Raw genomic sequence first — 25,699 nt, 5'->3', positions numbered from 1 at the left:
CTATCTGACCATTTTTCAGGCTTATTTTACAGAAGAGTTATTAACAGGTTCAGAGAGCAAGGCCATCATTGCATTATTACAGGGGCACTATTCACACTGTTACAAATACGGTGTTCCCTGGAACACAAGAAATATGAATGACAGCCTCTGAAGTTGTGTACTGCAGCAGCCTGGTTGCAAAGGTTACAGCATGGTACGTAATGGAACTGATGTCTATCTAAAAACCTGTGTATTTCCTACTATACCATACCATGTCTAATCATGATGTCATTTATGGATACATAGCATAATTGGGATAAACACTGACTTACAACAAAGAAACAAATCAAACAGCCCAATATGGGTCTTCACAGGAACCTGGTATGCATACTAAATTAGTGGAACCCCATAAATACTAATTAACAACAAATCAAAGTGCTTTATATATCTTTTTTTTTTTTTAAAGATTTTATTTATTTGTCAGAGAGAGAGAGTGCACAAGCAGGGGGAGTGGCAGGCAAAGGGAGAAGCAGGCTCCCCACTGAGCAAGGAACCCGACATGGGATTCGATCCTAGGACCCTGGGATCACCACCTGAGCCAAAGGCAGACACTTAACCCACTGAGCCACCCAGGCGTCCCCTTTCTTAAACCATTACTTAATAGGAAAAGTAGGATAAAACAAGTATAGGGTCCCAACTATTTACTTTGGGCTTCCCTAAGACAGATAAATGAGGAACTTCACATGAATGGAAAGGACTAATCACAAAAACTAAGACCATGAATCAATTTTGTACAGACATTTCTTGAATTATTCCCAAATTTTAAGGTGAATTTTCCCAGCAAATGCTTATTCTATAGTTATCTTGGCAAAAAATACATGATCCTCTTGGAAAGAATACATTTAGTTACTATGTCATATATTAAAAAACTGTATAATTAATATTTATGCCAAGAACACTATTTACAAAAGTTTCATCCATAATTATCCATGCCTGCTCACTCTGAAGGCAGGAACATTTCTTTGGATTGAATCAAGATCTCAATATGCCTTCTCCAGGAAAGGGGAAGGTATGAAAATACAAAACAAAAAAGAATACTGGCCCGGCTCATTGCACCCAATGGAGACCAGCCATAAGAGTAGTCTGGGTGAGTAGTTAAAATATGATCAAAAAGGAAAAACATACATTTTGTATGTGTATGTATACACATACAAAAAAGCTTTATGGGTCTTGATAAAAACACACATTTCTGAAAATATATAAAATCAGTTCCTTGAGCATTTTCAGAAATGAGATTCACTGAATTACAGGAGAAGAAAAAAATGTTAAGATTTAGAAACATCTCACTTGTCTGATGATGAACCTCAGAGCAGTTAGGTGACCTGGCCAGGTCACAGAGTTAACGCCAAGCCTGGACCAGGACCCTTTCCAGATAAGTGCTTTTTTTCAGTTGCTATACTATCTCTTACATGTTCTTAATCACTTGGAAGTCTCCGTAACTCTCTCTGTCCCACAATGCGCACATTGGGGACAGTTAGAAGAAAAGAATTCGGGACTACTTAGACCATTTAGAGCTATTAACCTAACAATGGATGAAACATTATTTCAAATAATGACTGGGCTGAAATTCCTCTGGGGTTAGGGAGTAGAGAGGAAATACAAAAGAAGGAAATTCTGTAGACAATAATAAGAGAAGCACAAGAGGAAATATTATCCTCTTTTGTTATTTTATTACTGTTACTTTATTTTGTAGTTAGGTCCATATATTATATAAAACAGAACAGGAAAAATGAACAAATTTATAAAATAAACTGAAGTGTCTGGATGAAAAAAATACAAGAGCTTTGCCTTCTTGTCTATCGATCTCTTGATATGTTGTTGGTCTTGCACTTTAGATATCAAATAAAGATATCTAGCTTGAAACAAAAGTAGATATGCTGCAAGGTTAAGCCATAGTTAGTTTGCTGGTGGGCCAGGAAATCATAGATTTTCTAAATCTTATCCTTAAATACTGGCTATAACAAATGCTGATATAGCAAAATGCAAGCTTTTATCATCAGACAGCAAGAGGGAAACTTGAATTAATAACTTACCTCCAAGTCCTCTGAAAGGAGGTGAAAAAAATAAATACTGTATTTTACCAGTGTTCCCCAAAAGCATTACTCTAAGCATGCAGGGGGATGCTGTGAGCAGCTACAACAGTGAGATCCAATCCAGAGGTAGGTTCAAGACCAAGAGTTAGGAGAGTGGTTGACGAAATCCTCCTGGGGCCAGTACCATTTCATAGAATGACCATTTTGCTGGGGAATGAGTCTATGACCCATCTTTTTCGGATTCAAAAGGACATTCCTAATTTTAACCTTGCTGAATGTAACAGGCATTTTTGCACCAGCTATTAAGAACAGCTAGTATAGAGGATAAGGCTGGCATAAAATTATTTAGCAAGCACATGCTAGCTATTCCAGTTTGAAATCTACCAAACTATAAAATCAGGGAGGAAATAAAAAGTTGAAGATGGAGCTGTTGTTCCTCAGGATGAGAGAAAAATGTCTTACCAAAAGAGGGATTAGGCACTCACTTAACTCTATATGGAGAACATCCTTCTCAGGCTAGGTAGAAGATGAGGAAGAGCATTATCAAAGGCTGACCAGGCCACTGGGAGACCAAAAGGAGAGCGAAAAAGGATTTAGGAAGAAAGCCAGAAGAAAATGTTCTGGGTCTGACTAGGTAAGTGAATCTAAGGCAATGTACCAAAGATATGCTATCCACTATACCAACATGGAGCTGGTGACAAAATATCTGAAGACATTTTAAACCCAGAAAAATGTATAAAAAATATGTTAACAAAGCAAATTAAAACCAAACTTCCAAGGGTAAAATCTCAGATCTGAAATCCAGGGTACTCACTTTTCTAATTCTGTGCATTATTAGAAAAAAATAAAAAGTAACAAATGTAAAGATTTGTTTTATTTTCTACTGGGGGAAGAAGGAGGATAAATAGAACTGTTTTCCAATTTGCTCTCCACTGTATACACACATACCCACACGCATACATACACATACACACCAAAAATACCCCAACAAAAAAACAAAACAGAAAACTGAGAATCAAACACCAAAACACCCTCAAACTGCACCAATACTTCGTATTTTGACCAAAAGAATAGATCCTGGGAGGAAGTGCAAAATGCAAAATCAAATGACCGAAAAATGCTGAACAAACAGCATTATCAATATACAAAATATTTATATTACTGAACTAGTAACAGTTGATGTTCTCCATGTCTGTAAAACTTTGGAACCACATAGCTGATTTGTTAAATTTAGTCCATGCCAGTTTCCAAACTCCAGAAAAAATTTTAGTTAGCTTCATTCTTTGATGCCTCATCAAAATTTTCTACGAGATCTGGAGAAAAAAAAAGTAAATGAGTTAAAGATACAAAAGAAGAAAAAGAGGTAAATGAAATTCCTAACTTCTAAACCTAATAAAAACCAAATTGTGGCTATTAAAATTAGCCTGAAAACATAGAGGACAAGAAGAAGAAATGAACTGGTGGTATTTCACTAATAATGCTTCATTTATCTGCTTTTAAAACACTAATCCTAAGGAAATGTTAGTCCTTTTTTGTCTGAGCAAACTCAGATGAACAGCATTTTCGTATGTCAATCATAATTCCCATGGAAATCATGTAACAGTAACTATGCAAATTTAAAATCACTGTGATTCTAATTTAACAAATGCAGGCAGCAGAGCTTTTGTGACAATTTCTGATTCTAAGTTCTAAATGGGAAGACTTTTATTCTTTTTCATTAGATTGTATCCATACTATTGTGAATCAATTTAAATTCATGAGTTCACCATCAACAAAAACTGAAAGTCATTATAAAATGAATTAAATGAGATAAGCAGGCTGCTAAAAATCTTAGTGCTAAAGAAATGTCTCTTACCTGGAACATCATCATCCTCTTCATCAATGTCTTCTGGTTTTGGTGCTTTGCTATCCAACACTACAAAACATTTTAGAATTAGTTCTTAAGAACAAAGGCCTTTAATAGAACACTTATATTGTTTATTCTTTTCTCCTGTCTAAATATTATAATATTTGTTCAGAAAAAGCTAAAATTTTGTCTGACCTAATACCATATTTTTTACTTAACACTAAAATCAGTAACACTTTAACTTCATTAGGTATATACTAAATATAGCTGGCAGTTTCAGTGGGCAGTGAGGGTAAAATTTATTTGGAAAGTGAAATAATTCTGGAATAAAAAGATACTACAGTTAATTTATTTTATAAATTTCATATGCTTAAATTAAAAAAATCAATATTCAAGACTTTCCATCTCTTCTGATATAAGGAAGTATCCAGCCATATAGTATGGGCACTGACAGAAAAGGCTCTTGGATTTTGAGGGGTGACAAGACATTTGAAACCAGGGCTATTGTGGAAATTCAGAACTTATAGTTGCCGTGCTTGTAGTTCAATCAACAATATTAAACAAAAATACAGTTCTCTCCTAACAGTATCTTCTTCTTGTAATTAGTCAGAAGTGAGTATCAGGGGCGCCTGGGTGGGTCAGACCCTGGGCATCTGCCTTTGGCTAAGGTCGTGATCCCAGAGTCCTGGGATCCAGGCTGCATTGGGCTCTCTGCTCAGCAGGAAGCCTGCTTCTCCCTCTTCCACTCCCCCTGCTTGTGTTCCCTATCTTGCTGTGTCTCTGTCAAATAATAAATAAAATCTTAAAAAAAAAAAAAAAGTGAATATCAAATGCTGTCTGTAAAATGTGGTGTATAGACCTTTTAGGTAATTACCTCAACTCTATTACCAAAATGTATCCATATATTCTATCAGCTACACTGCACCATTATTAAAGAAACAAATTCAAAGATTTATGAAGCACATGAGTAACATTCTGTATGTAAAATTTACATACAAATAAATCCTTCCAGTATAAAATGGACCTTTTAACTCATTAGGTTCTTTAGATTATAGCGAAGGAAGGATACTGAACAGAAATACCTACCTTGCCGTGGGAACTGTTCAGCTAACTTCCTAAGACTTGTTAAGCTGTCAGCACCAAGCTGACTTAATATTCCAGGAAGCATTTCTGTGATTGGTTTGGCTTCTGCATGACCAGTAATTGCAAAGGTGTTAGCAGAAAGGGAAGCTTGGACTTTGGGATTGTTGAAATGAATAACTGTCCCATCATCTTTAATCATGTTCACCTGTATGATCATAGAAGAAAAATATACTTCACATATCTGGTACAACTAAAACATTATCTGTTTAAATAACAACTTAGCCAATTATGGTGTTTTTGTTTTTAAAAACAATCCCAAGGTAGTAATTGTCTAAGCAGTAGATAATGGGTGGAAAAAGACCCTAGCAGCAACAAAGTAAAATGGTGTAGACGGCACAAATAACTAGGATGGTCAAGAAACATTTTATTACAGAATCTAGATTTTAAATTCAAAGACTTTTACTACTATAAGAAAGAAGTTCAATGCCACATTTTAAAAATAATGGAATTATCAGCTAAGAACTGGCTTCTTAATAAAATTACCCACTATCTTACCCGATTTACACCACTGAACTAAATTAGTACATTTGGTGGGTGGGACAGCATCTTTCTCTTAGGTGACACATTGGAAAGGGTAATAGTGTACGGTAAAAAATAACCACTGAAAATCCATAAAGAACACTCAGAAATTTAACCAGATGTTTCATTCCTCTGAACACTTAGTAAATTTACAAAAATTTCAGTTTGTTCTCCTCATATCATTCTTTATAAAAGATTTTGTCAGTTCCTCTAACTCTTATGTATAGCTTCTCAACAACCTTCAATAAGCCTTGTAAATGTCAAAGAGGCTCTCCAACCCACTTGCCTGGCCACCTGAACATGCTTCATCAATCACTGGGAAACCTTTAAAATCATCCTCACATTCTTTTGGTAGCTTTCACCACATGAATTGACTGTTTCAGATTCAATTTTATCCACTGCCTGAAAAGGAAGGTTAAACATGTGCTATTTAAAAGATTATTTTTCTCTCTCACTCATGCACTTTCTTATTATGTTTTAGTAAAGCTGAATTTGCATAAGTTAAATGTTTGAATAATGTGATTCCACTAGTAGTTGATTCCACTGTGTAAGTTACCTTGATGGTAACATGCTTATTTTAGAAAAAAGTTAGGAGAGTTAACTCTTGGCTACTTTAGAAGCATTTCATGATCCATCCAAAAACTGCCCTTGTCAAAATCAAGCAGAGATGCGGTGTTCTCCATGGTCAGTGGAAGTGGGAGATCATCACCACTGATAGCACCAGAAAGGAAGGGGAATAAAGGGCTTCTAAATTTCAGGCATACCTGGAACACAGAGAAAGAAGGCAAATCCTTTGGGAAAAAATTGCAACTAAGATCTACAAGTAATTTCCCAAGTTTCTCTGACAAAAATCACTATCTGAATTCTATACCGTTCCCTCTATCCATATTTTAATTAAGGTTCTATTATACATATTACACCCAGTAAGCATTCAATCCAGCTGTTCTGAACAAATACCATTGTGAGTTAAAAACAATTTATACTGACTTTAGAGAAAGAGAAATTATATAGTTCTGAAGATAATTATAGTTTAGGTAGGAAAGTTTAACAGTAAAGTGGCTGAAAATTTGGAAGAGGAAGGACTTGAGAAGGAGGTGGCATAGTGGATATGGAATGGAATGTTCTGCATCTATCCTAGAATGGGAAAAGAATAAAGATATGGTAGGACTCTATATTCTAAATTAAGACCAAATCTCTATAATACATCTAGGATGAAAAGAGTCTGAAATATTAGAATCTGAGATATTTATTATTTATAAATGTTAAAATCAAAAGAGATTTGAAATCAATATTGGTCCAAAAGTCAGGCCAAAGAGGTTTTCTAGTTCAAATCCCTTTTAGAGAAATAAATACTAAAGACAAAAGCTCTTGTTTAAGCAACATATCCAAGGACAAATAGTTACATGCAAACCTAGAACTTGAGTGTGGGTCCCCGAATTTCTGTTTAGTTTCCTTCCTCATTCTTAAAAATGTTTATTTCCCTACAAAAATTCAATTCTGTGACCTTGTGAAAGCTTGCCAGAGAATTATTTATCTCAAAACACAGGCTAAATGGAGAATGCAAAAAAACGCAACACATATATACATAATATATATCTTATTGGCTACAAAACAAGCAAGAAGCCCTAGCCCCAGCCAAATGAATTTTCCTGTGTTTAAGCTTCTTTACCAAAGGCTAAATGTTAGGTCCTATTTTACAACCTGATAAAGGTCTTTGTAGTTTAAATTGAGTTTAGTGTGAAAAGAAGGATGAATTCCATCTAAGGCTGTGAAACAGAAATAAATTTAAATATGGTTATTTTAAATAGGGTTGCACAAAAGTTGTAGCTCTGTGAATAAAAAGGTCCAAAAAGGGGTGGAGAGTTTAGTTAATTTTAGAAATGAGAATTAAATTTTAGAAGTTAAAGGCTAGAATATTTTCTTTCTACCATTCCTTCCTCTCTACTGAGCAAATAACATGGTTATATAAGGCTCCTAGATGCAAGCTATTAGACTATCAAAGGATGAATTGTTGGGTTGAGCAAGATCAGTTAGACACTTCCCCCACCAAAGGAAGGGATAAGGAACTTGTTAAATTCACAAAGCAAACTGTACACATTTCATATGAAGACTTCACTTTTTCTAGTGATTTTACTGCTGTGTGTTCCACATAAGTGGTACAATCTACATACGTATAAAAATAAGGAGCACACAAGGAAAAAGACTATTAACCTAGCCACTGTACCAGCTCAGGTCTTTTCCCAATCAAATAACCCTTTTATATCAAAATGTTTTTTCCACTTTAACAGGTAGCTGAAGGTAAAGGATGCTACTTGAGCAATGGAGGAAGTAGCATTTTTGAGACCCTAGTGCACACCACCAGATGCCCTTGCTCTTATTTTTTGCTTGAGAAATGCTGACACGTTTTGTAATTATCGAAAATATTATCTCACATGCCTAGTACAATTACATATGTTGTTTTCACTGTTTAGAAGAACCCTTTTCTTTTCCACGTTGCAAATTCCCATTTATCCAAGACTTGGATCAGATGCTTCTTTTTTTTTTTTTTTTTTTTTTTTTTTTTAAAGATTTTATTTATTTATTTGACAGAGAGAAATCACAAGTAGTCAGAGAGGCAGGCAGAGAGAGAGAGAGGAGGAAGCAGGCTCCCTGCTGAGCAGAGAGCCCGGCGCGGGACTCGATCCCAGGACCCCGAGATCATGACCTGAGCCGAAGGCAGCGGCCTAATCCACTGAGCCACCCAGGTGCCCCCAGATGCTTCTTTCTCTGTAAAAATTTAGGATTCTTTGTGCACTTCCTGCACCTCATGGGTATTGCAAATATATGGAATTATCTTGTACTGTAATTGTGTTTGCAAGTCTTTGACTTTATTAGAAGATGAACGCTTTCTGATCAGAGACCATGCCTTACTAGACATAGTATGCCCCCAAATGTCCAGTACATAACAGTCACTCAAATGTGCCAAATGAATGGGACACCTCAAATTCAATTTATTTTAAAATCTTGGATGCTGTCAGACTTCAACACTCCAAATGCTAAAGGGTCATCTCAAATTTAGAAATAGCTCCAGTAGTTCTCTTAATGAAGATGCTCAGAACCTCCTGAGCTATATCTTAGCCTTGACTTTTCTTATTGTTCAGACTTTTCAGAATCAGCCTGAATGCCCTACAGCATTCAGGAGCATTTAAGTCATTCTTGGCAACTGCTGGGTGGCCCCATTATGCTGTTATCAAAACCAGCAAAGGCTGACCTCTGAGGAGGTCACATATATTATCACAGCAACCTTCTATATGGTAAATCTGATGTGTGCTTTAATCCTACACAACAATACATTTTTATGGCTCTAGGAGGCTCACAAATTTACCACTGACTCTACAGCTCTTGCTGATAACTGCCCTCTCAGTTCACAGAGGAAGTTTAAATTCTTCCATGTGATTTTTTGGGTATCTAAGTCCCCACTAGGCTGGCTAGCTGCAGTTCTGAGAATTGACAGTTGTCTTAAAAATCAAGTTTTACTGCTACTCCTTCCTTTATGTAGTGGCATTTATTTATCTACTTATTTTTAAAAGACTGCATTTTTAAATAATCTCCACACCCAACATGGGGCTTGAACTCACAACCCCGAGGATCAAGAATTGTATGCTCTACCAACTGAACCAGCTAACTGCCCCTGTAATGGCATTTAAATGTTTATCAGGAAATTCACCTTTTATTGCCTTACTCCTGTTATCTTAATGGGGTGAAATAATAGACATTTTAAGAAAAAAGGACATAGCGTCTGCGGTTTTGTGAGGCTAAGGGAGGTAAAAGTTTGAATATTATGGCCTTGGTGCATACTTCCATAAGTATCTTTCACAATCAGTCATTTTAAGCTTAGCACCTGCTTATTTCTAAAGGCTAGTATGAACATAATCTATTATTGTTGATATGAAATAAAGCTAACAGCTGTAATTAAACTGTACAATATGCTGGGATCATTTTCTCTTATGCTTTGGAGGCAAGAGTCTGATGAGATGGATTCTTCACAGCTATGCTATAGATAGTATAAAATGGCACAACTATTTGAAAAGCAATTTGGCAACATGAAAAATTCTAAAATGTTCATGCTCGTTCAGCCACTAACTGTATTTCCAAGAATCTCTCTGAAGGAAATTAGAGATAAAGATATATATTATGTATATTGAAACCAAACACATGATTCTTTTATTATCAAAGCATCATAATGTATTATAAATTATAATGTATTATAATAATGTATTATAGTATTATGTATAATGTATTATAAATTAAGAAATGTTAAATTATGATATATCCATTGGAACATATGCAGACATCTACACTGTTGATTAAGAAGAAGTTGTTGTTTGTTTGTTTGTTTTTTAAAAGATTTTATTTATTTATTTGACAGAGATCACAAGTAGGCAGAGAGAGAGGAGGAAGCAGACTCCCTGCTGAGCTGAGAACCCGATGTGAAGCTGGATCCCAGGACTCTGGGATCATGACCTGAGCCGAAAGCAGAGGCTTTAACCCACTGAGCCACCCAGGTGCCCCTGTTTTGTTTTGTTTTTAAGATTTATGTAGTTATTTTAGAGACAGAGAGCGAGAGACCATGAGCAGGAGGGGCAGAGGAAGAGGGAGAGAGAATCCAAAATAGACTTCATGCTGAGTCTGAAGCCCATCATGGGGCTTGATCTCATGACACTGATATCATGGCCTGAGCTGAAACCAAGAGTTGGATGTTTAACTGACTGTACCACCCAGGTGCCCCAAGAAGAGTTTTTTAATGATATGAAACAATTTTCATAATATAATGCTATTTGGGGGGAAAAAATTCTGAATTGTGCATCTAGCTACAGTCTCAAACACGTTAAAAGTACATGCATCTAAAGATAGGAAAGAAATAAAAAGCTAATAGTAGATGTTTCTGGGTAGTGGGGATTATGATCAAATGTTCGTATCTTTTTATCTTCTGTATACCATAACTTCCTATAATGACTATATATATATATATTTTTTTTTTTTTTTAAGATTTTATTTATTTACTTGAGAGAGAGACAGTGAGAGAGAGCATGAACGAGGAGAAGGTCAGAGAGAGAAGCAGACTCCCCATGGAGCTGGGAGTCCGACGCGGGACTCGATCCCGGGATTCCAGGATCATGACTTGAGCCGAAGGCAGTCGTCCAACCAACTGAGCCACCCAGGTGTCCCGACAATATATATTTTTAAAGATTTTATTTATTTGTTTATTTATTTGAGAGAGAGACCGCAAATGTGTGAGCAGGGGAAGGACCAGAGAGGAGAGGGCAAGAATCTCAAGCAGACTCCGCACTGAGCATGGAGCCCGACATTGGGCTTGATTCCATCACTCTGCAATCATGACCTGAGCTGAAAACAAGAGTCAGAGGCTCAACCAACTGAGCCACCCAGGCACCCCGACAACAAAATATTTTTATATTGGAAGGGGGATGCTATTTTAAAAAACAGAAAATGTTCATCAACAGATGAATGGATAAATGTGGTATTATCCATACAATGGAATATTATTCAGCTATAAAAGGAGTGAAATTCTGATACATGCTAAAACATGGATGAACCTTGAAAACATTATGCTAAATGAAGTATGCTAGACACAAAACAAATATTGTATTACACAAAATATTTACAACAGGCATATCCACAGAGACAAAGAATAGGTTACAGGCTATCGAGTTGGGGAAGGGGGAATGAAAAGTTATTGCTTAACGGATATAGAGTTTTGGTTTGGGATGATAAAAAATTTTGGAAATAGGGGCACCGGGGTGTCTCAGTCAGTTAAGTGTCCGCCTTCAGCTTAAGTCATGATCCCAGTGTCCTGGGATTAAGCCTAAGTGTTGGACTTTCTGTTCAGTGGGGAGCCTGCTTGTCCCTCTCCCTCTGCCTGCTGCTCTCCCTGCTTGTGTTCTCTGTCAAGTAAATAAATAAAATCTTTAAAAAAATTAAAAAAAAAATTTTGGAAATAGATAATAGTTGTGGTTGCACAACACTTTAAATATAGTACTATTGAACTGTACTCAAAAATGGTTAAAATGACAAATTTTATGCTGCATATATTTACTACAATAAAAAAATAGTAAAAAAAACCCCCCAAAATCAGGATCTTAAAAGAAAAAGTGAGGCTGCTATGATAGGATAAGGTAAATGGGACATAGTATTTCCCTTTTACTCTCCTGTACTCAGAGCTGTCTACACATTGCCACCTGGGGTTGGAGGAAGAAAGAATTGTGGTTAAGGGTCAACCAAGGTTCTCCTTCTGGTATAAGTGGTTCAGGAAAAGTAAGAACCAGGAAAAGGAAAATATAAACAGTAAAACTTATGAGGACAATTATAAAATTTACATTCTCAGCCCTAAGTGTTTTCCTGAGCTCCAGTGTCCTATGGCTAACTTTTTTTCTTTTTAATAAGTAATCTCTATGCCCAACATGGGGCTTGAACTCACAATCCTAACATTGAGTTGTATGTGTCACTGAATGAGCCAGCTAGGCACCCCAATGTCTAACTTCTTGAGAACAATTCCATCTCAAATAATCAGTATCCCTTAAACTTAATAGGCCCCAAATAAACTCATCATGAGAGTCAGCATGCTACAGACTATAATGAATAAACACGGTCCCTGCTATCAAGTTCTTATAATCTGGAAAAAAAAAAAAAAAGACTAATTGGTTAATAAGTAACCATTATACCCCACAATATGAGGCTGTCATTAATAAATGTATTAGAGCAGAGCAACTTAAGCTAAGGGCAATGGAAGTAGAAAGAAGGGGTTGATTAATTAATCAGACCTGGAAATAAAGGAAAAGTTCCAGAGGCAGAATCATATCCTAGTTACAACAGAAGATGCCCTCTGAATATAAAACTCTCTGAAGCAACTAGGCCATCTAGATCAGAGATTCCAATTTTTGATGACAATGCTTACCAAATAAATTTGATAAAATCAATAACTTCTGAGAAATAGAACAGATCCCACTGTTGATAGATTTATGTTATCAGGTAAAGACAGGTAACAGCATGGTCGCTATATTCAACTAGATTACCAAAAAGGAAGCACATCCACATACCTTCAAATGTTATAGCATATAAAACATTTTTAGAAATTTAGATTATAAGTTTGGATTTTGGAATTTTGGATTATAAATCTTCTGGGGTCTGCCTAGGAATTCCTTCGTAAAACCTAGGCTTTTGTATGAAACAGTCTCTGACACTCCAGTACCCTTACTTTTTGACAGCTTTGCATTTCTCTGTCTTTGGTAACATGTAAAAGAAATCTATCTATGACTTATAATTTATTATACGAAATCAACAAACTAATGAATACATCAAAGACCAGAGAAGCTTGTCTTAATCCAAATAGTCCTTCAGTTTTTTAAAGTTTCTAAAGAGTACATAAATTAAACTTTGGGAGAGGGAAAAAAAATCACCAATACCAACAACTTAGAAAGTAAGATTAGAACTTTACTTGGCAGAAGTATATTCCATGAATTTTTGGAATCCATCACTGATTTCCCTGTTCCCCACCCACCAAACTGAATACTTTCTACTTGTTTGATGTTTTGAAGGTCTAAGTACAGAAAACACAGTAATATTATTTTTTGTTTTACAAGAATGGCAATGGTGTCTTCTCTTTTTGGAAGTTTTTATCTGCTTTTCTAAAAGTGCTGAAAAACAGAAAGAGTACTTTCCTCAAAGGTCAGGACTTTTTTTTTTTTTAAAGTAAACTCTATATCCAACGTGGGGCTCAAACTCATGTCCCCAAGATCAAGAGTTCCCTGCTCTACTGACTAAGCCAGCCAGGTGCCCCAGAATTCGGCACTCTGAAACAAGTTTCAGACATTCCAAATAAAAGATGACAAAATTGTAATTAATGTGTTTCTTCTATGCTGATATATTTTTTTCATATCTTAGTGTTTCTGAAAACTTCTGTACAACTTTTCATGTTTATATTTTTTTAAAAAATTTTATTTATTTATTTGACAGATAGAGATCACAAGTAGGTAGAGAGGCAGGCAGAGAGAGAGGAGGAAACAGGCTCCCTGCTGAGCAGAGAGCCCGATGCAGGGCTCAATCCCAGAACCCTGAGATCATGACCTGAGCCGAAGGCAGAAGCTTAACCCACTGAGCCACCCAAGTTCCCCTTTTCATGTTTACATTTTTTTTTTAAAGATTTTATTTATTTATTTGACAGAGAGAAATCACAAGCAGTCGGAGGCAGGCAGAGAGAGAGAGAGGGAAGCAGGCTCCCTGCTGAGCAGAGAGCCCGATGCGGGACTCGATCCCAGGACCCTGAGATCATGACCTGAGCCAAAGGCAGCGGCTTAACCCACTGAGCCACCCAGGCGCCCCTTCATGTTTACATTTAATGCAGTAGTTTCTTTTCTCATTCCAAGAGCTGTTTTTAAACCAAATGTGTGTCATCGTTTTCTTTAAAAATTTTTTGAAAAAAACTCTACGTTAAACTTAGTAACACAAACATAATGTTTGAGGCAAGCTAGGTTATATATAGTATACTAGATATTCCTACACAAAATCTGCCAAGTGTTATATAAAGTACAAGTATGTTAGCTCTCAAAAACCAATTTTAGAAAGAGGGAAAAAGGAAAAAAGTAAAACTCCTCCCATCTTAGCTTCAAATATTCAGAAATTTTATAGCTGTTACCTTACATTGTTGATGATCTTTATGCATATTTTCTCTTTAACCAGTCTGTGAGGGCTGGAAGACATCATACACACATACAGGGTTGGGGTGCAATGAGTGTGTGTATGTGCTTATTATGTAGCACTAATTTTCTTTTCTTTTTTTAAAGATTTATTTGGGAGGGAAGGGGAGAGAGAGGGAGAGAGACAGTGACTGAGACAGAAGGAGCAGGGGGAGCGGCAAACAGACTCCTCGCTGAGCATGATCCCAGGACTCTTCATGATCCAGGGCCTGAAGTTTAACGTTTAACCAACTGGGCCACCCAGGCGCCCCAGTAGCATTAATTTTCTGTGCTATGACTCCTCAAAAAGCTAGAAATGCCATCAGTAGTAGCTACAAAAGGAATTCACACCACAGTTTAATAAATGCTATAATAAAATAAATACAGGACATTATAAAGGCACACAGGAAAAGCATCTGACCCTTCTTTACGCAAATGTGTTAAGTGTGTTACCAGGAAGGCTTCTGGGAGAAATAATGCCTGCATTAAGACCTGGAAAAAGGGGCGCCTGGGTGGCTCAGTGGGTTAAGGCCTCTGCCTTTGCCTCAGGTCATGATCCCAGTGTCCTGTGATCGAAAAAAAAAAAAAATTCTTAAAAAAAAAAAAAAAGACCTGAAAAAAGAGAAACATCCATGTCTTTGGAAATACTGATAGGGATTTCTTTTATATGTAATGGTGTAACTAATTCTGCATGGTAGGTGTTCAATAATACAGGGTATAAGGCAGATACTTTCTTTCTCTGGTGGTGGTGGGGGTTTGAGGGATAAAGAGGGGAGCAGGAGGAGAGGAAAAGGCCAAGAGAGGATGTAAGAAAGTGCAACTGAAAAGACCAAAAGCAGGATAAAACGGACAAAAAGAATGAACTTGGTTTTAACACTTAGACTCTAACACTTACTAGCTAAGTGATCTTGGGCAGGTACCTAATTCTGTCTCCGCTTTCTTCTCCGTAGCCAGTAACAACTGACTCAAAGAGATATAGTGAATCTGAAATGGGATAATATGTTTGTCTCGTTATCTAATTAATTTCCCTATTAGACTGTAAGCTCCAAAGGACAGAGACTATGAATAATAACTTATGAACTACTATCTAGCAAGTCCTTGGCAAATTGCTTGGCACACAGTAGATGTCTACCAAGTACTGACTATCAATACTTTATTAGAACAATTTCAACTACAAAAATACCATCACTTCAGCAATGCACTGTAACAAATTTGGTTGTATTCTGAAAAGATCAAAGATTGTTAACTGATTGGTTTTCTTATTATAAAAAACATTTATAAAGTTAATGCTATCTGACCACAAAGAGTTTTATTAATCATAACCATAAAGTGTCCCAGTTTGTTTTCTGAACAAAAACAAACATTTAGAAAAACATGCCCTTGGAGATATTACATAGTTAAATCTATACTTCAAAGAGGTATAAATAGAAACTTTTCCTCTCTCTAAAGAGGTATTTTTCAACCAAGGGTGACTTTGTCCCCTAGGGGGCATGTGAAAAAATCTGAGGACATTTTTGGTTGTCATAACTCGGCGGGTGTGTGTGTGTGTGTGTGTGTGTATAGTGGGGCTACTGGTACCTAGTGTGTAGAGGCCAGGGAAGCTGCTTAAACATCCTACAATACACATGACAGTTCCCACAATAAAAACCAGCTGGTTCAAAATGTCAATAGTGCTGAGGTGGCAGGACAGGGAGGGGGTAGGGGGACTCAGAGAGTAGAAATGTATGCAAGGTTGTAAGATGGCCAGAACATTTATAAGTTGTTTACGTTTAAGGGGCGCCTGGGTGGCTCAGTGGGTTAAAGCTTCTGCCTTCAGCTCAGGTCATGATCTCAGGGTCCTGGGATCAAGCCCCACATTGGGCTCTCTGCTCAGCAGGGAGCCTGCTTCCCCCCCCTCTCTCTGCCTGCTGCTCTGTCTACTTGTGATCTCTGTCAAATAAACAAATAAAATCTTAAAAAAAAAAAGTTGTTTAAGTTATCAGAGTTATTGTCTATTATTGCAACTTACTCTTTTTTTTTAACCAAGATTTATTTGGATTTTTTTAAAGAGAGGTTTAGACAGTTTTTTCCTCATATATATCCCAGATAAAGAGAATGATCTCTCTGAGAATTATTTTGAGGTCAATAAAAATATATAAAAACTTACAATAGCTCAGAAGAAAAAAATGCATATAAAATGCTTAATTTCAAGACTTGCAAATGAAGTTCTAATCTTTATCAGAGTAGAAATGCACAGGTACATTAAGCAAAAAGGAAGAAAGATACATGTGTCTTACATTTTCTACCACTTTATCAGTATACTAATTTTGAAAGTACAAAATAGACTTAAATGATGTGTTAATATTTATTCATATATGCACAGTAGGAGGAACATGTGGCCATTTCACTGTGTCTTCTCTGATAGTCTGCTATTTATTAGTGATCCTTGCCTCCACATTATCTCTGATCTGTTTTATAGCACATGGGCACGAATGGTCTGTTAAAAATTGTGAGGTGGTACCACACATAGTAATGATATTAAATATAATTTAACTTAAACATTCAACTTAATTTATGGCAGTGAAAATTTAAAAAATTTACTATCAGAAATGGAATTATCAGGTAGAAGTGAATTTAGATGGTAACAGGTCATAAAGAGCTGATGTTATCATTTTTCTTGCGCATCTTTTGAAATAACATCCTTTGGCTTCATATTTAAGAAAAGTAGTATCACCAAAATATAATGAGATGATTTAAAAAATTTAACCAATAATTTCCAGAAAAGGTCTAATAAGAAATCCAATCCATGTAAAGCTATTGCTAGAGCTTCTTGATTGAGGTAATAAAAAGATACTGTTGAGCAGAAAGGGAAAAAAAATCCACCTTATTTGAAGAAATCTTGGAGTTTATTTCTATATTATTAGGAAAAAATAACTTATTTTACATGAAAATTTAAAAGCAGTTCCATAATTTTGTCACATATGCCAAATTCTTTGAGACAGAAAAGTAGGAATTCCTTATCTGTCAACTAAAATCTTTTTTTTTGATCATCCATTTTTATACAATAAGCAAATTCAATACCTAGTCCTTCGGACACCTGGCTGACAATACCTAATTCTTCTAAGCTGATATTTCTCATCTGAAAAGTGTAGATAATTATCTATCAATGTGCTATTTGTTCACATAATTTAACCATTTACAAAATGACCATACCTCTTCAATACCAGCTATATTATTCACAGCCAGTTTTTTTAGAGAACTCTGGAGTTTTTTGTCATCAGCTGTAGCTGTTCTATGTACCACCTTCTTCTTTCTGCGAGCTGTACCCTGAAAAATAACCAAACAGAAGTGTTAGGATGCTTTGCATCTTGGCAAGTATAGTCAGTCACATGTCTTCCTATTCCCAATACTCTAATTAAAACCCACATAAGAAATTGCTGACTTAATACTAATGACCAAGAAGACTGCTCAGAGTTGTGTTAGCCTAACCCAGATTTTTGACAGTCAGTTCTAGTCAGTTCTTATTTTTTCTAATATCCATTTATCATTTCCACATATCATGTTTTAAAAGTTTTCAATAATAAAACAATACAACTGTGTTTTATGACAACTTCCAAATATTACAAGGAATGCTTTTTTATAGTACCTACCACCCCCTGACAATAAAGTTAAATCTAAAGATATTCTGAAACTTTGAAGATTCTGACATAATTAAGAATCAAATGCCTACAACTGAGTATTCCTAGATTCTAGGAATGAAAACAATCAAGTTCTTACTTCAAGGAAAATACATTACAGTGGGATGGAAAAGTCAATAAATACATGAATGAATTAGATCTTTTCAAATGGGATACGGGTATTAAGGCAAAAAACCCCAGCACAGTACTAAGAGTATTTATTGGGTGGGCGCAGAGCAGTACTTTATTGTTCAGGGAGGACCCTCTGAAGAGGTGACATTATGAGCTGAGATCCAAGCAGAATGAAACGAGCGAACCTATTGTTTCTACAGAGAGAAAACAGGTCAGTCATGGTTTTGGCAGAGTGTACAAAGGGGAAGGAGGAGGAAAATGCAATCAGAAAGATAGGAAAGGGCCAAATCACGTAGCCTAGAATGCCATGGGTAGGAGTTGGATTTTATTCTAATTATAATACAAAGGTTTTAAGCATGGGAATGATTTGATCTCATTTATGATTTTTACAGATGACTAAAGTTGCTGTGGATAATGAACTATAATGAGATCAATCAGGAAGCTACTGCAGTAGTCTTGATGAGAGATAAAGGAGTTTTGGCAGTGGAGATGGTGAGAGCTTAGACTCTCAGAAGAACCAACATACTGATGGATTGGACGTGGGATATGAGGAAAAAAGGAATCTAGAATGATGCTCAGAATATCGGCCTGAGCAAATAGTTTGACAATTATACTATTCACTGAGATAGAAAGAGCTCATTTCTAAATGGATACTTTGAAACTTTAGATATATATTTCCCCTGAAAAACTATTTAAGGGGCATCTGGGTGGCTCAGTGGGTTAAGCCTCTGCCTTTGGCTCAGGTCATGATCTCAGGGTCCTGGGATCAAGCCCCACATGGGGCTCTCCGCTCAGCAGGGTGCATACCTACCTTCACCCCGCCCTGCCCGCCTCTCTGCCTGCTTGTGATCTCTGTCAAATAAATAAATAAAATCTTAAAAAAAAAAAACGAAAGAAAGAAAGAAAAGAAAAACTATTTAAAATAAATTCCGGGACCAATTTAAAAGAAAATATAACCTAAAGCAAAAATAAAATGTTACCAAAAGAAGCCTAAGCATTGAGGGCTAAATCTTTCTGAGTCCTGGAAGGAGGAAAGGAAGAGAGTTTTCCATCTCTGGGTACCTCCTGAAGTACTCAGGGAATCAGCTATATAGAGAGTAGGCAGGGGCTTCAGCCTCAGCAATGCTGGAGGGAGTGGAAGAATGTTCTGTGAGTAGCAGCAAAGGTTGTGACAAAATCCAGTTGTTGAAGGATAGACTAGAGGTGACTATTTTCACAGATGGTCATTTATTTGAGAAATGTTCCTAACTCAGGGGCAACTCAACTGCTTGGTGTATGCCTCAAATGAAATGATTCTCAGGTACCTCAAATTTGACATGTCTAAAAGCTTGAGTCCATGAAACTATTCCTCCTATATTTCCTAAGTTTTATAGCTGGGGGTACCACCATCTACCTAATCTTTATTTCTCTTCATATGAATTATGTCATTCCAACTCCCAAATTTGTGTTCCATATACCAAAGCAGCAGTCTCTCAACTGTTCTCCTCTATGCCAAACTTTCATTTCATTCCTTTCTCCATGTTGCCAGCACCTATCGTTCTAAAATGATTGTTCTTAAAATCTTTCAATAGTTGCTCCCTGCCTATAAAATCCTATACTCCATGGATGCCAGGGTGGCTCAGTTGGTTGGGCAACTGCCTTCAGCTCAGGTCATGATCCTGGAGTCCTGGGACTGAGTCCTGCATCAGGCTCCCTGCTCAGTGGGGAGCCTACTTTTCCCTCTGATCCTCCCCCCTCTCATGCTCTCACTCTCAAATAAATAAATCTTAAAAAACAAACAAACAAACAAACAAAAATCCCAGGTGTGCCTGAGTGGCTCAGTGGGTTAAAGCCTCTGCCTTTGGCTCAGGTCATGATCCCAGGGTCCTGGGATCGAGCCCCACATTGGGCTCTCTGCTCAGCAGGGAGCCTGCTTCCCTGTCTTTCTGCCTGCCTCTCTGCCTACTCGTAATCTCTGTCTGTCAAATAAATAAATAAAATCTTAAAAAAAAAATCCCATACGCCATAGTATGGCATATAAGACTCTGATACAACCCCCAATTCCCTGGTTGTTTCATCTTCTACCATTCTTTATCCATTATACAGTCTAAACTCTAACCATACCAAACTAAAGCAAGCCATTCCATTAAGCGCCAAGCTATCACAGCATCTTAAGTGCCTTAGCAAGCATGAGAATGACGATCCCCTTTTCCCTCTACCCACTTACCCTCACCTATCTAAACAGTGATAAATTCTTGTTCTCCAAATCTCAGCTCAGTGATGACTTCCTTGTCCCTCCTAGGCAAGAGCACCTTGTACCTCATTTTAACATTTATTATTCTGTAGTGTAATTGTGAGCATGTCTCCCTTCCAAGCTAAGCTGTGTCAAGAGAAGAAAATCTTGAGTAGTTTCTCTACTATGTGTCTGGAACATAGTAGGTACATAGTAAACTAGTTTTATTTACCACCTGGTTTAAAATATGTAAAGTGCTGAACCAAGCTCTTCCAGGTACATTCTATGGTTCCTGAATATCCCTAGTTTTTGCATTGGTTCATTACCTTATACTTGATGCTACAATGTGACCACTTTGGTTACATGAATGTGTTAATATGACTCCAGAGTCCTATAGCTGTATCACTATGGAAGGAGAAAATAAGTCATTTCTTCCCTTCCCCTACTATCTCCTTCCCTAGGAGATATGGTTACCATCATAGTAAATGAAAAGTAAAGCTGCTACATAAGTGACCTACCTACCCTCTTCCCAGGTCTGAACTGAGTACTATTCTCACTTTTCCTTTTTCGAAGATTGTTTTGGGCAGAGATAAGGGCAGAGTACTCTCCTTAAGCTGGGGGCTAGAACTGAAGGGAATCAAAGATTCTCAGGATGAACTCTTCCTCAGGCTTCAAAGTACATGGAATAAGAATGTCTGTGCTCATATTGACCAACACAGAAGAACAGGCAGGAATTTGGGAGGAAAACCTAGCAATGAACAAAACATACAATCAGCTTGAGCATTTCTAGTTAAACCTAATAAACCTAACTGTACAAGTAGGTATATCCAGTCAAGATGAGGTAACCTCAACATCTGGGATGCCCTGCAAAGGAGTCTAACATAACAATCGCTATCATTTATTAAGTATGCATGCTGTGCCAGACACCATGTTAGGCATTTCATAAGTATTACTTTAATCCTCAGATGCATCTATTTCTGTTCTGCAGATGGAAAGATGGAAGCCTAACAAGGTCAGATAACTTGTTCATGTCACATAACTACCAGATGTTAAGAGGATTCAAACAAAGGTGGCTATTTCCATTGCACCACCAGACAGAAGTTTTCTAGTTATCTCTTTTAAATCTAGACAAGTTATTTTCAAATTGGAATGTGGTTTGATCTTGATAAAAGATTTAAAATTTTCAATGACCACAAATCCAAAATAATACTACTATCTGGCAATAATACATTTTCCTCTCAATTTTTCTTATGCCACACTCACCTTGCCCCCTATCCGGACCTGAGCCTGAAGTTTGGCTAACTTTTCTTGATTCATGCTGTTGGTAAATCTAGGGGGGGAAAAATAGATTTGTTAAAGTCACTGTTTTACCAAAATAAAATAACTGTTTATGCAACAGTACCTTCTGGCTCACTAGGCTTGCAATATGCGTCACCATCATGATCATATTAATACTGTCTCTATATTCTTAATAAGTATTAATAACTCGTTCTAGCTTTATAAACCAGATATTAAGAGAACCAAAATTAAAATAAGACCACAAGGGAGACAAACATACGAACAGAAAACAGAATGGGACTCAAAGTTACCTATTTGAAGATCCCTCCTTAAAAACAAAATTCATGGGGCTCCTGGGTGGCTCAGTTGGTTAAGCAGTTAAGAATCTGACTTCAGCTCAGGTCATGATCCCAGGGTCCTGGGATGGAGGCCTGCAGGTCAGGTGACCTGCTCAGTGGGAAGCCTGCTTCCTCCTCTCCCTCTACCCTTCCCCCCTGCTCATGTGCATGCTCTCTCTCTGAAATAATGAATAAAATCTTAAAAAAAAACCAAACAAACCCCACATCAAAATTCATTTCGTTGGCATTCAGTAAAACCTACCCAATTATAAAATCTCTAGACAAGCCAGTTTTTCCCCCAGAGATTTTTACAGCAGAGCAGTTACCAAATGTTATTAGCACAACCTTTAAGCAGACTTTTTCCTCCCAAATCATAAATGAACCATATATAACCTTGTAACCATAAATAGACCCCCCCCCAAAGAAACCTGGATAAAGAAGAAATTCAACAATAGGCTGTCTAGCTGTCAAGATATGAGGTAGTCATATCTTTTATTCAAGGTCAGATGGTATGTTAATAACAGGAAAAGAGAGCCAGATTTTTCAGACATTCAGCACTTTAGCAGCCCCTTCCACAGAGTTCATTCAATATTTTGCACTGATATAGTATGTCACACTTGTCAAGATATTCCTGCATACACGGTAAAATGCTTCACTGCACAATTTGATTAAAAAAAAATCTCTGCTACATTAATTCTAAATCTTTGTGTGTTTGGGAGGAGGAAATTCTTAAATATAAGCTTTTTAAGGCTAATTTTGATTTTGAAAATTCTAAGAAAATTGTAAAGTCATAAATCCTAATCTGATCAGTGATATTCCTACTAAAGAAAACAGTTCTTAAATTTATAATGGGTTGTAACATTCCACACTATATAAACAAATACAAGCCAAGGTTAAGGGGCATCTGGGTGACTCAGCTTGTTAATTGTCTGCTTTTGGATCAGGTCATGATCCCCAAGTCCCTGGATTGAGCCCTGCTTCAGGATCCCTCTTCAGTGGGGAGTGTGATTCTCCCTTGCTCATGCTCTCTCTCCCTCCCTCTCTCAAATAAATAAATAAAAATCTTTAATAATAACAATTAAAAAAAAAAAAAGCCAAGGTTAAAAATCTTGTTTTACTTGTTCTGTGGACCAACAGATTATTACTAAGATTTGAGAGAGGGAATAAAAACTTTTATGGCCAATTCTCTAAATGCTTTATAATTATCATTCACATGACAAAGATAATGTCTTTCAGAGATGAAAGAGAATCGAAGATTATATAAGCACTATTCTGTATTCTGACACTGGACTTTAGCAGTAACCTGTATATACACATGCTTCAAGCTAAATAAAGTCCAGCTCCCAAACAACATTCAGAATTTATGATTCCTCAATCTTTGCCCATCGCTGTATCACAATGCTCAGCAGCTACAAACTCCTTTACAGGAGGAATACAAAGCCAGAAGGCTTAGGTGTGTGACAATCTCAACTCAGCCACAGACCCACAGACTTAAAAATTGCTGATGCAAATTCCAATGTCTATATTCAATATCCACAGAAAAGGACAAATATTCACTTTCCCCAAAGGAACGTGGCCCCAAAAGTACAGTGAACTAACAAAGAACCCAAAATTTTTTTTACAAAAAAGGGGCTAAGTGAAAATATTAGAACTAGGCACGGTAAATCTGAGACTCTTCTGCATTTTGAAGTACCAATCCCCAAGAGAAGAGATGGAAGACAGGAGACTGAAGTCAAGATAAGAGCCTTGACTTGTTTGAAACAAAAGCAAAACCAAAATTAACTCTATATCAATGTGTAGATGAAAGAACAGATTCCATTCTATGTAATCAGTACAACAGAAAACTTGTTCCCAAAACTTATCTCAGAGAAAAACCATTTTAGGGAAGTTGTAAACTCATGGGGGAGGGAGGAGGGTGAAAGGTTGTCCTTTGTCCACTAGCATGTTGGGGTGTGTGGAGTTGAAGTAGTAAAGAGGATTGGACTCAGTCTATGAGAGATGAGATGCCAAGCTCAGAATCTAAACTAGACCTCAAAGATCACTTCATTTAATTCCCTATTCCTCAATCAACCTTTACTTCATTATACCCATTATTTCTGTTTTGTATGTGAGGCCATCTCAAATACCTGCAAGCAACAGTAGGGTAGAAATAAATTGTAAACAAATAAAATAGATCCATCTCTCTCCTAATTTAACAGATTTGGAAATGAGGGTCCAAAAGGGAGAAGTCACTTCCTAGACCCAAAATGCAGAAGTAACTTCCTAAGAACATAAGTTACTGAATTCTTCCTTGGGGAACCTAGGGTCATTTAATCCTTTACTCAAGGACTCAAGAAAGGTGTAAATAATGAGATTATAATCAGTATTTATTGAGTGCCTAAGTTCTAAGCATTATGGTAGGCACTTTCACCATGTTTACATATCATGTTTACACACGGATAAAATAACTTCAACCTTTAGTCCTAACTTTTTATTATGTGGGGTATCTCTAAGAGAGGCACAAATTTTGGAATCAAAAGGCTCAAGGTTCTACTACTTAGGACTTTGGAAAGGCATTTTACTTTCTGAACTTGTGTTCCTTCTGCGTTAGAAAAGGTTTTAACACCACACATCTCATACGGTTGTTTTAAGGATTAAAGGTTAAGTTATTGAGCACAGGGTATGCCTCACTGTAGATACTCAAAAACTGGTAACTATTGTTACCACTCCCGAGGGGACAGCTATGGTGTAAGTGAAAAGAACGTGGGAACGGAAGTTGAAACCGCCATTCACTAGCTGTGTAACAGGGTGCCCGTCGGTCAATCAATTTCCTGACAGCCTACTATGCTTCAAGCAGTGTGATGGGGCTATCGAGATGGTCAAGGCAATTTCTCAGGGAGGGAACAGAACTGTAAACAAATACTGCCATTACGAGGTGAAGAGAGCTGCAACGGAATTCAGTCCCAAGCGCTTCGGGGCCGGGGGCTGCTAACCTCAGTTTCCCTATCTGTAGAGTGGGAGGATCAAAGGAGACGACAACAGATAGCTGTTGTCACAGCACTGTTGTTGTGAATAAAAAAGAGTAACGGGAGAGAGGCGGGGGACCACCCGCCTCCTGGGACTGAATCTGGGCGGCAACAGCGCGGGCCCCCACAGGGAGCGGTGGTGCTGGGGACCTTCCCTCAGGTGCCGACCCCCAGCTGCGCCGCCGGTAACCGACAAGCCAAACCAGCCGCCTCCGCCCCCACTCGGCGCGCCACGGCGGAAGTGGCAGCCCGAGTGGTTGGCGGGTGTCGGAAGAAGAGGGCGGGGGGAGACCGTGCGCAGCGGCCTATGGCCGTGGAGTGGCGGGACCGCCGGGGGTCTCACCTGAAGCAGGGAGGGTCCTCCAACAACAGCACGCGGCAAGAGCAAGATGGCTGCCTCAGTCGAGACAGAGAAAGACGACGGCAACAGCGGCGGCGGGAGCGGGGCCCACGTGATACAAGCAGCTCCGCCTCTCTCTCTCTCTCTCTCACAGGAGCAGCCTATCCCGGGGACCGTATTTATGAACTACAAAACCCAGGCTGCTCTGCGCCTCCCAATAGAAATGCGGCAGGTGCAGGTGGCCGCACTGCATTCTGGAGCTTGCAGTCTCCTGAGAATTCCATTGTGTCTGTGCCTACAAATTTGTAGGGATTCTAATAAAAAAGAGGTGTGTATTTTTGTTTGGATGTGTACTTTTGTCACGTATCTTTCACTAAGCATTAACTCCGCACTGTCGGACTCAACTAGTGCGGACTCATTAGTATGGAG

The 25,699-nt window shown here is 37.6% G+C and overlaps 1 protein-coding gene across 1 annotated transcript; it reads right to left on the bottom strand.

Annotated features, from left to right (window-relative positions):
* Positions 1-2,928: 2,928 nt before the first annotated feature.
* BTF3L4 (basic transcription factor 3 like 4) lies at positions 2,929-25,419 on the bottom strand. Its single transcript, XM_059135057.1, has 6 exons — positions 25,274-25,419; positions 21,573-21,639; positions 17,502-17,615; positions 5,005-5,206; positions 3,928-3,987; positions 2,929-3,385 (listed from the first exon to the last, which is right to left on the bottom strand). Exons 2-6 carry the CDS (start codon positions 21,624-21,626, stop codon positions 3,339-3,341), a joined length of 477 nt encoding a protein of 158 aa, XP_058991040.1. The 5' UTR covers positions 21,627-21,639; positions 25,274-25,419; the 3' UTR covers positions 2,929-3,338.
* Between the last annotated feature and the right edge of the window lie 280 nt (positions 25,420-25,699).

This window comes from Mustela lutreola, chromosome 10, assembly GCF_030435805.1.
Source record: "Mustela lutreola isolate mMusLut2 chromosome 10, mMusLut2.pri, whole genome shotgun sequence".
NCBI classification, from domain to species: domain Eukaryota; kingdom Metazoa; phylum Chordata; class Mammalia; order Carnivora; family Mustelidae; genus Mustela; species Mustela lutreola.
This window is presented reverse-complemented; position numbering and strand designations above follow the sequence as displayed.

Bases quoted from the DNA above. Each gene is read 5' to 3' on its own strand.
- BTF3L4 (XM_059135057.1), bottom strand. From the start codon at position 21,626: ATGAATCAAGAAAAGTTAGCCAAACTTCAGGCTCAGGTCCGGATAGGG. The intron at 5,207-17,501 runs GTATGGTCATTT...ATGATCATACAG, and splicing joins ATATAGCTGGTATTGAAGAG to GTGAACATGATTAAAGATGA. The intron at 3,988-5,004 runs GTAGGTATTTCT...AATGTTTTGTAG, and splicing joins TGAACAGTTCCCACGGCAAG to TGTTGGATAGCAAAGCACCA.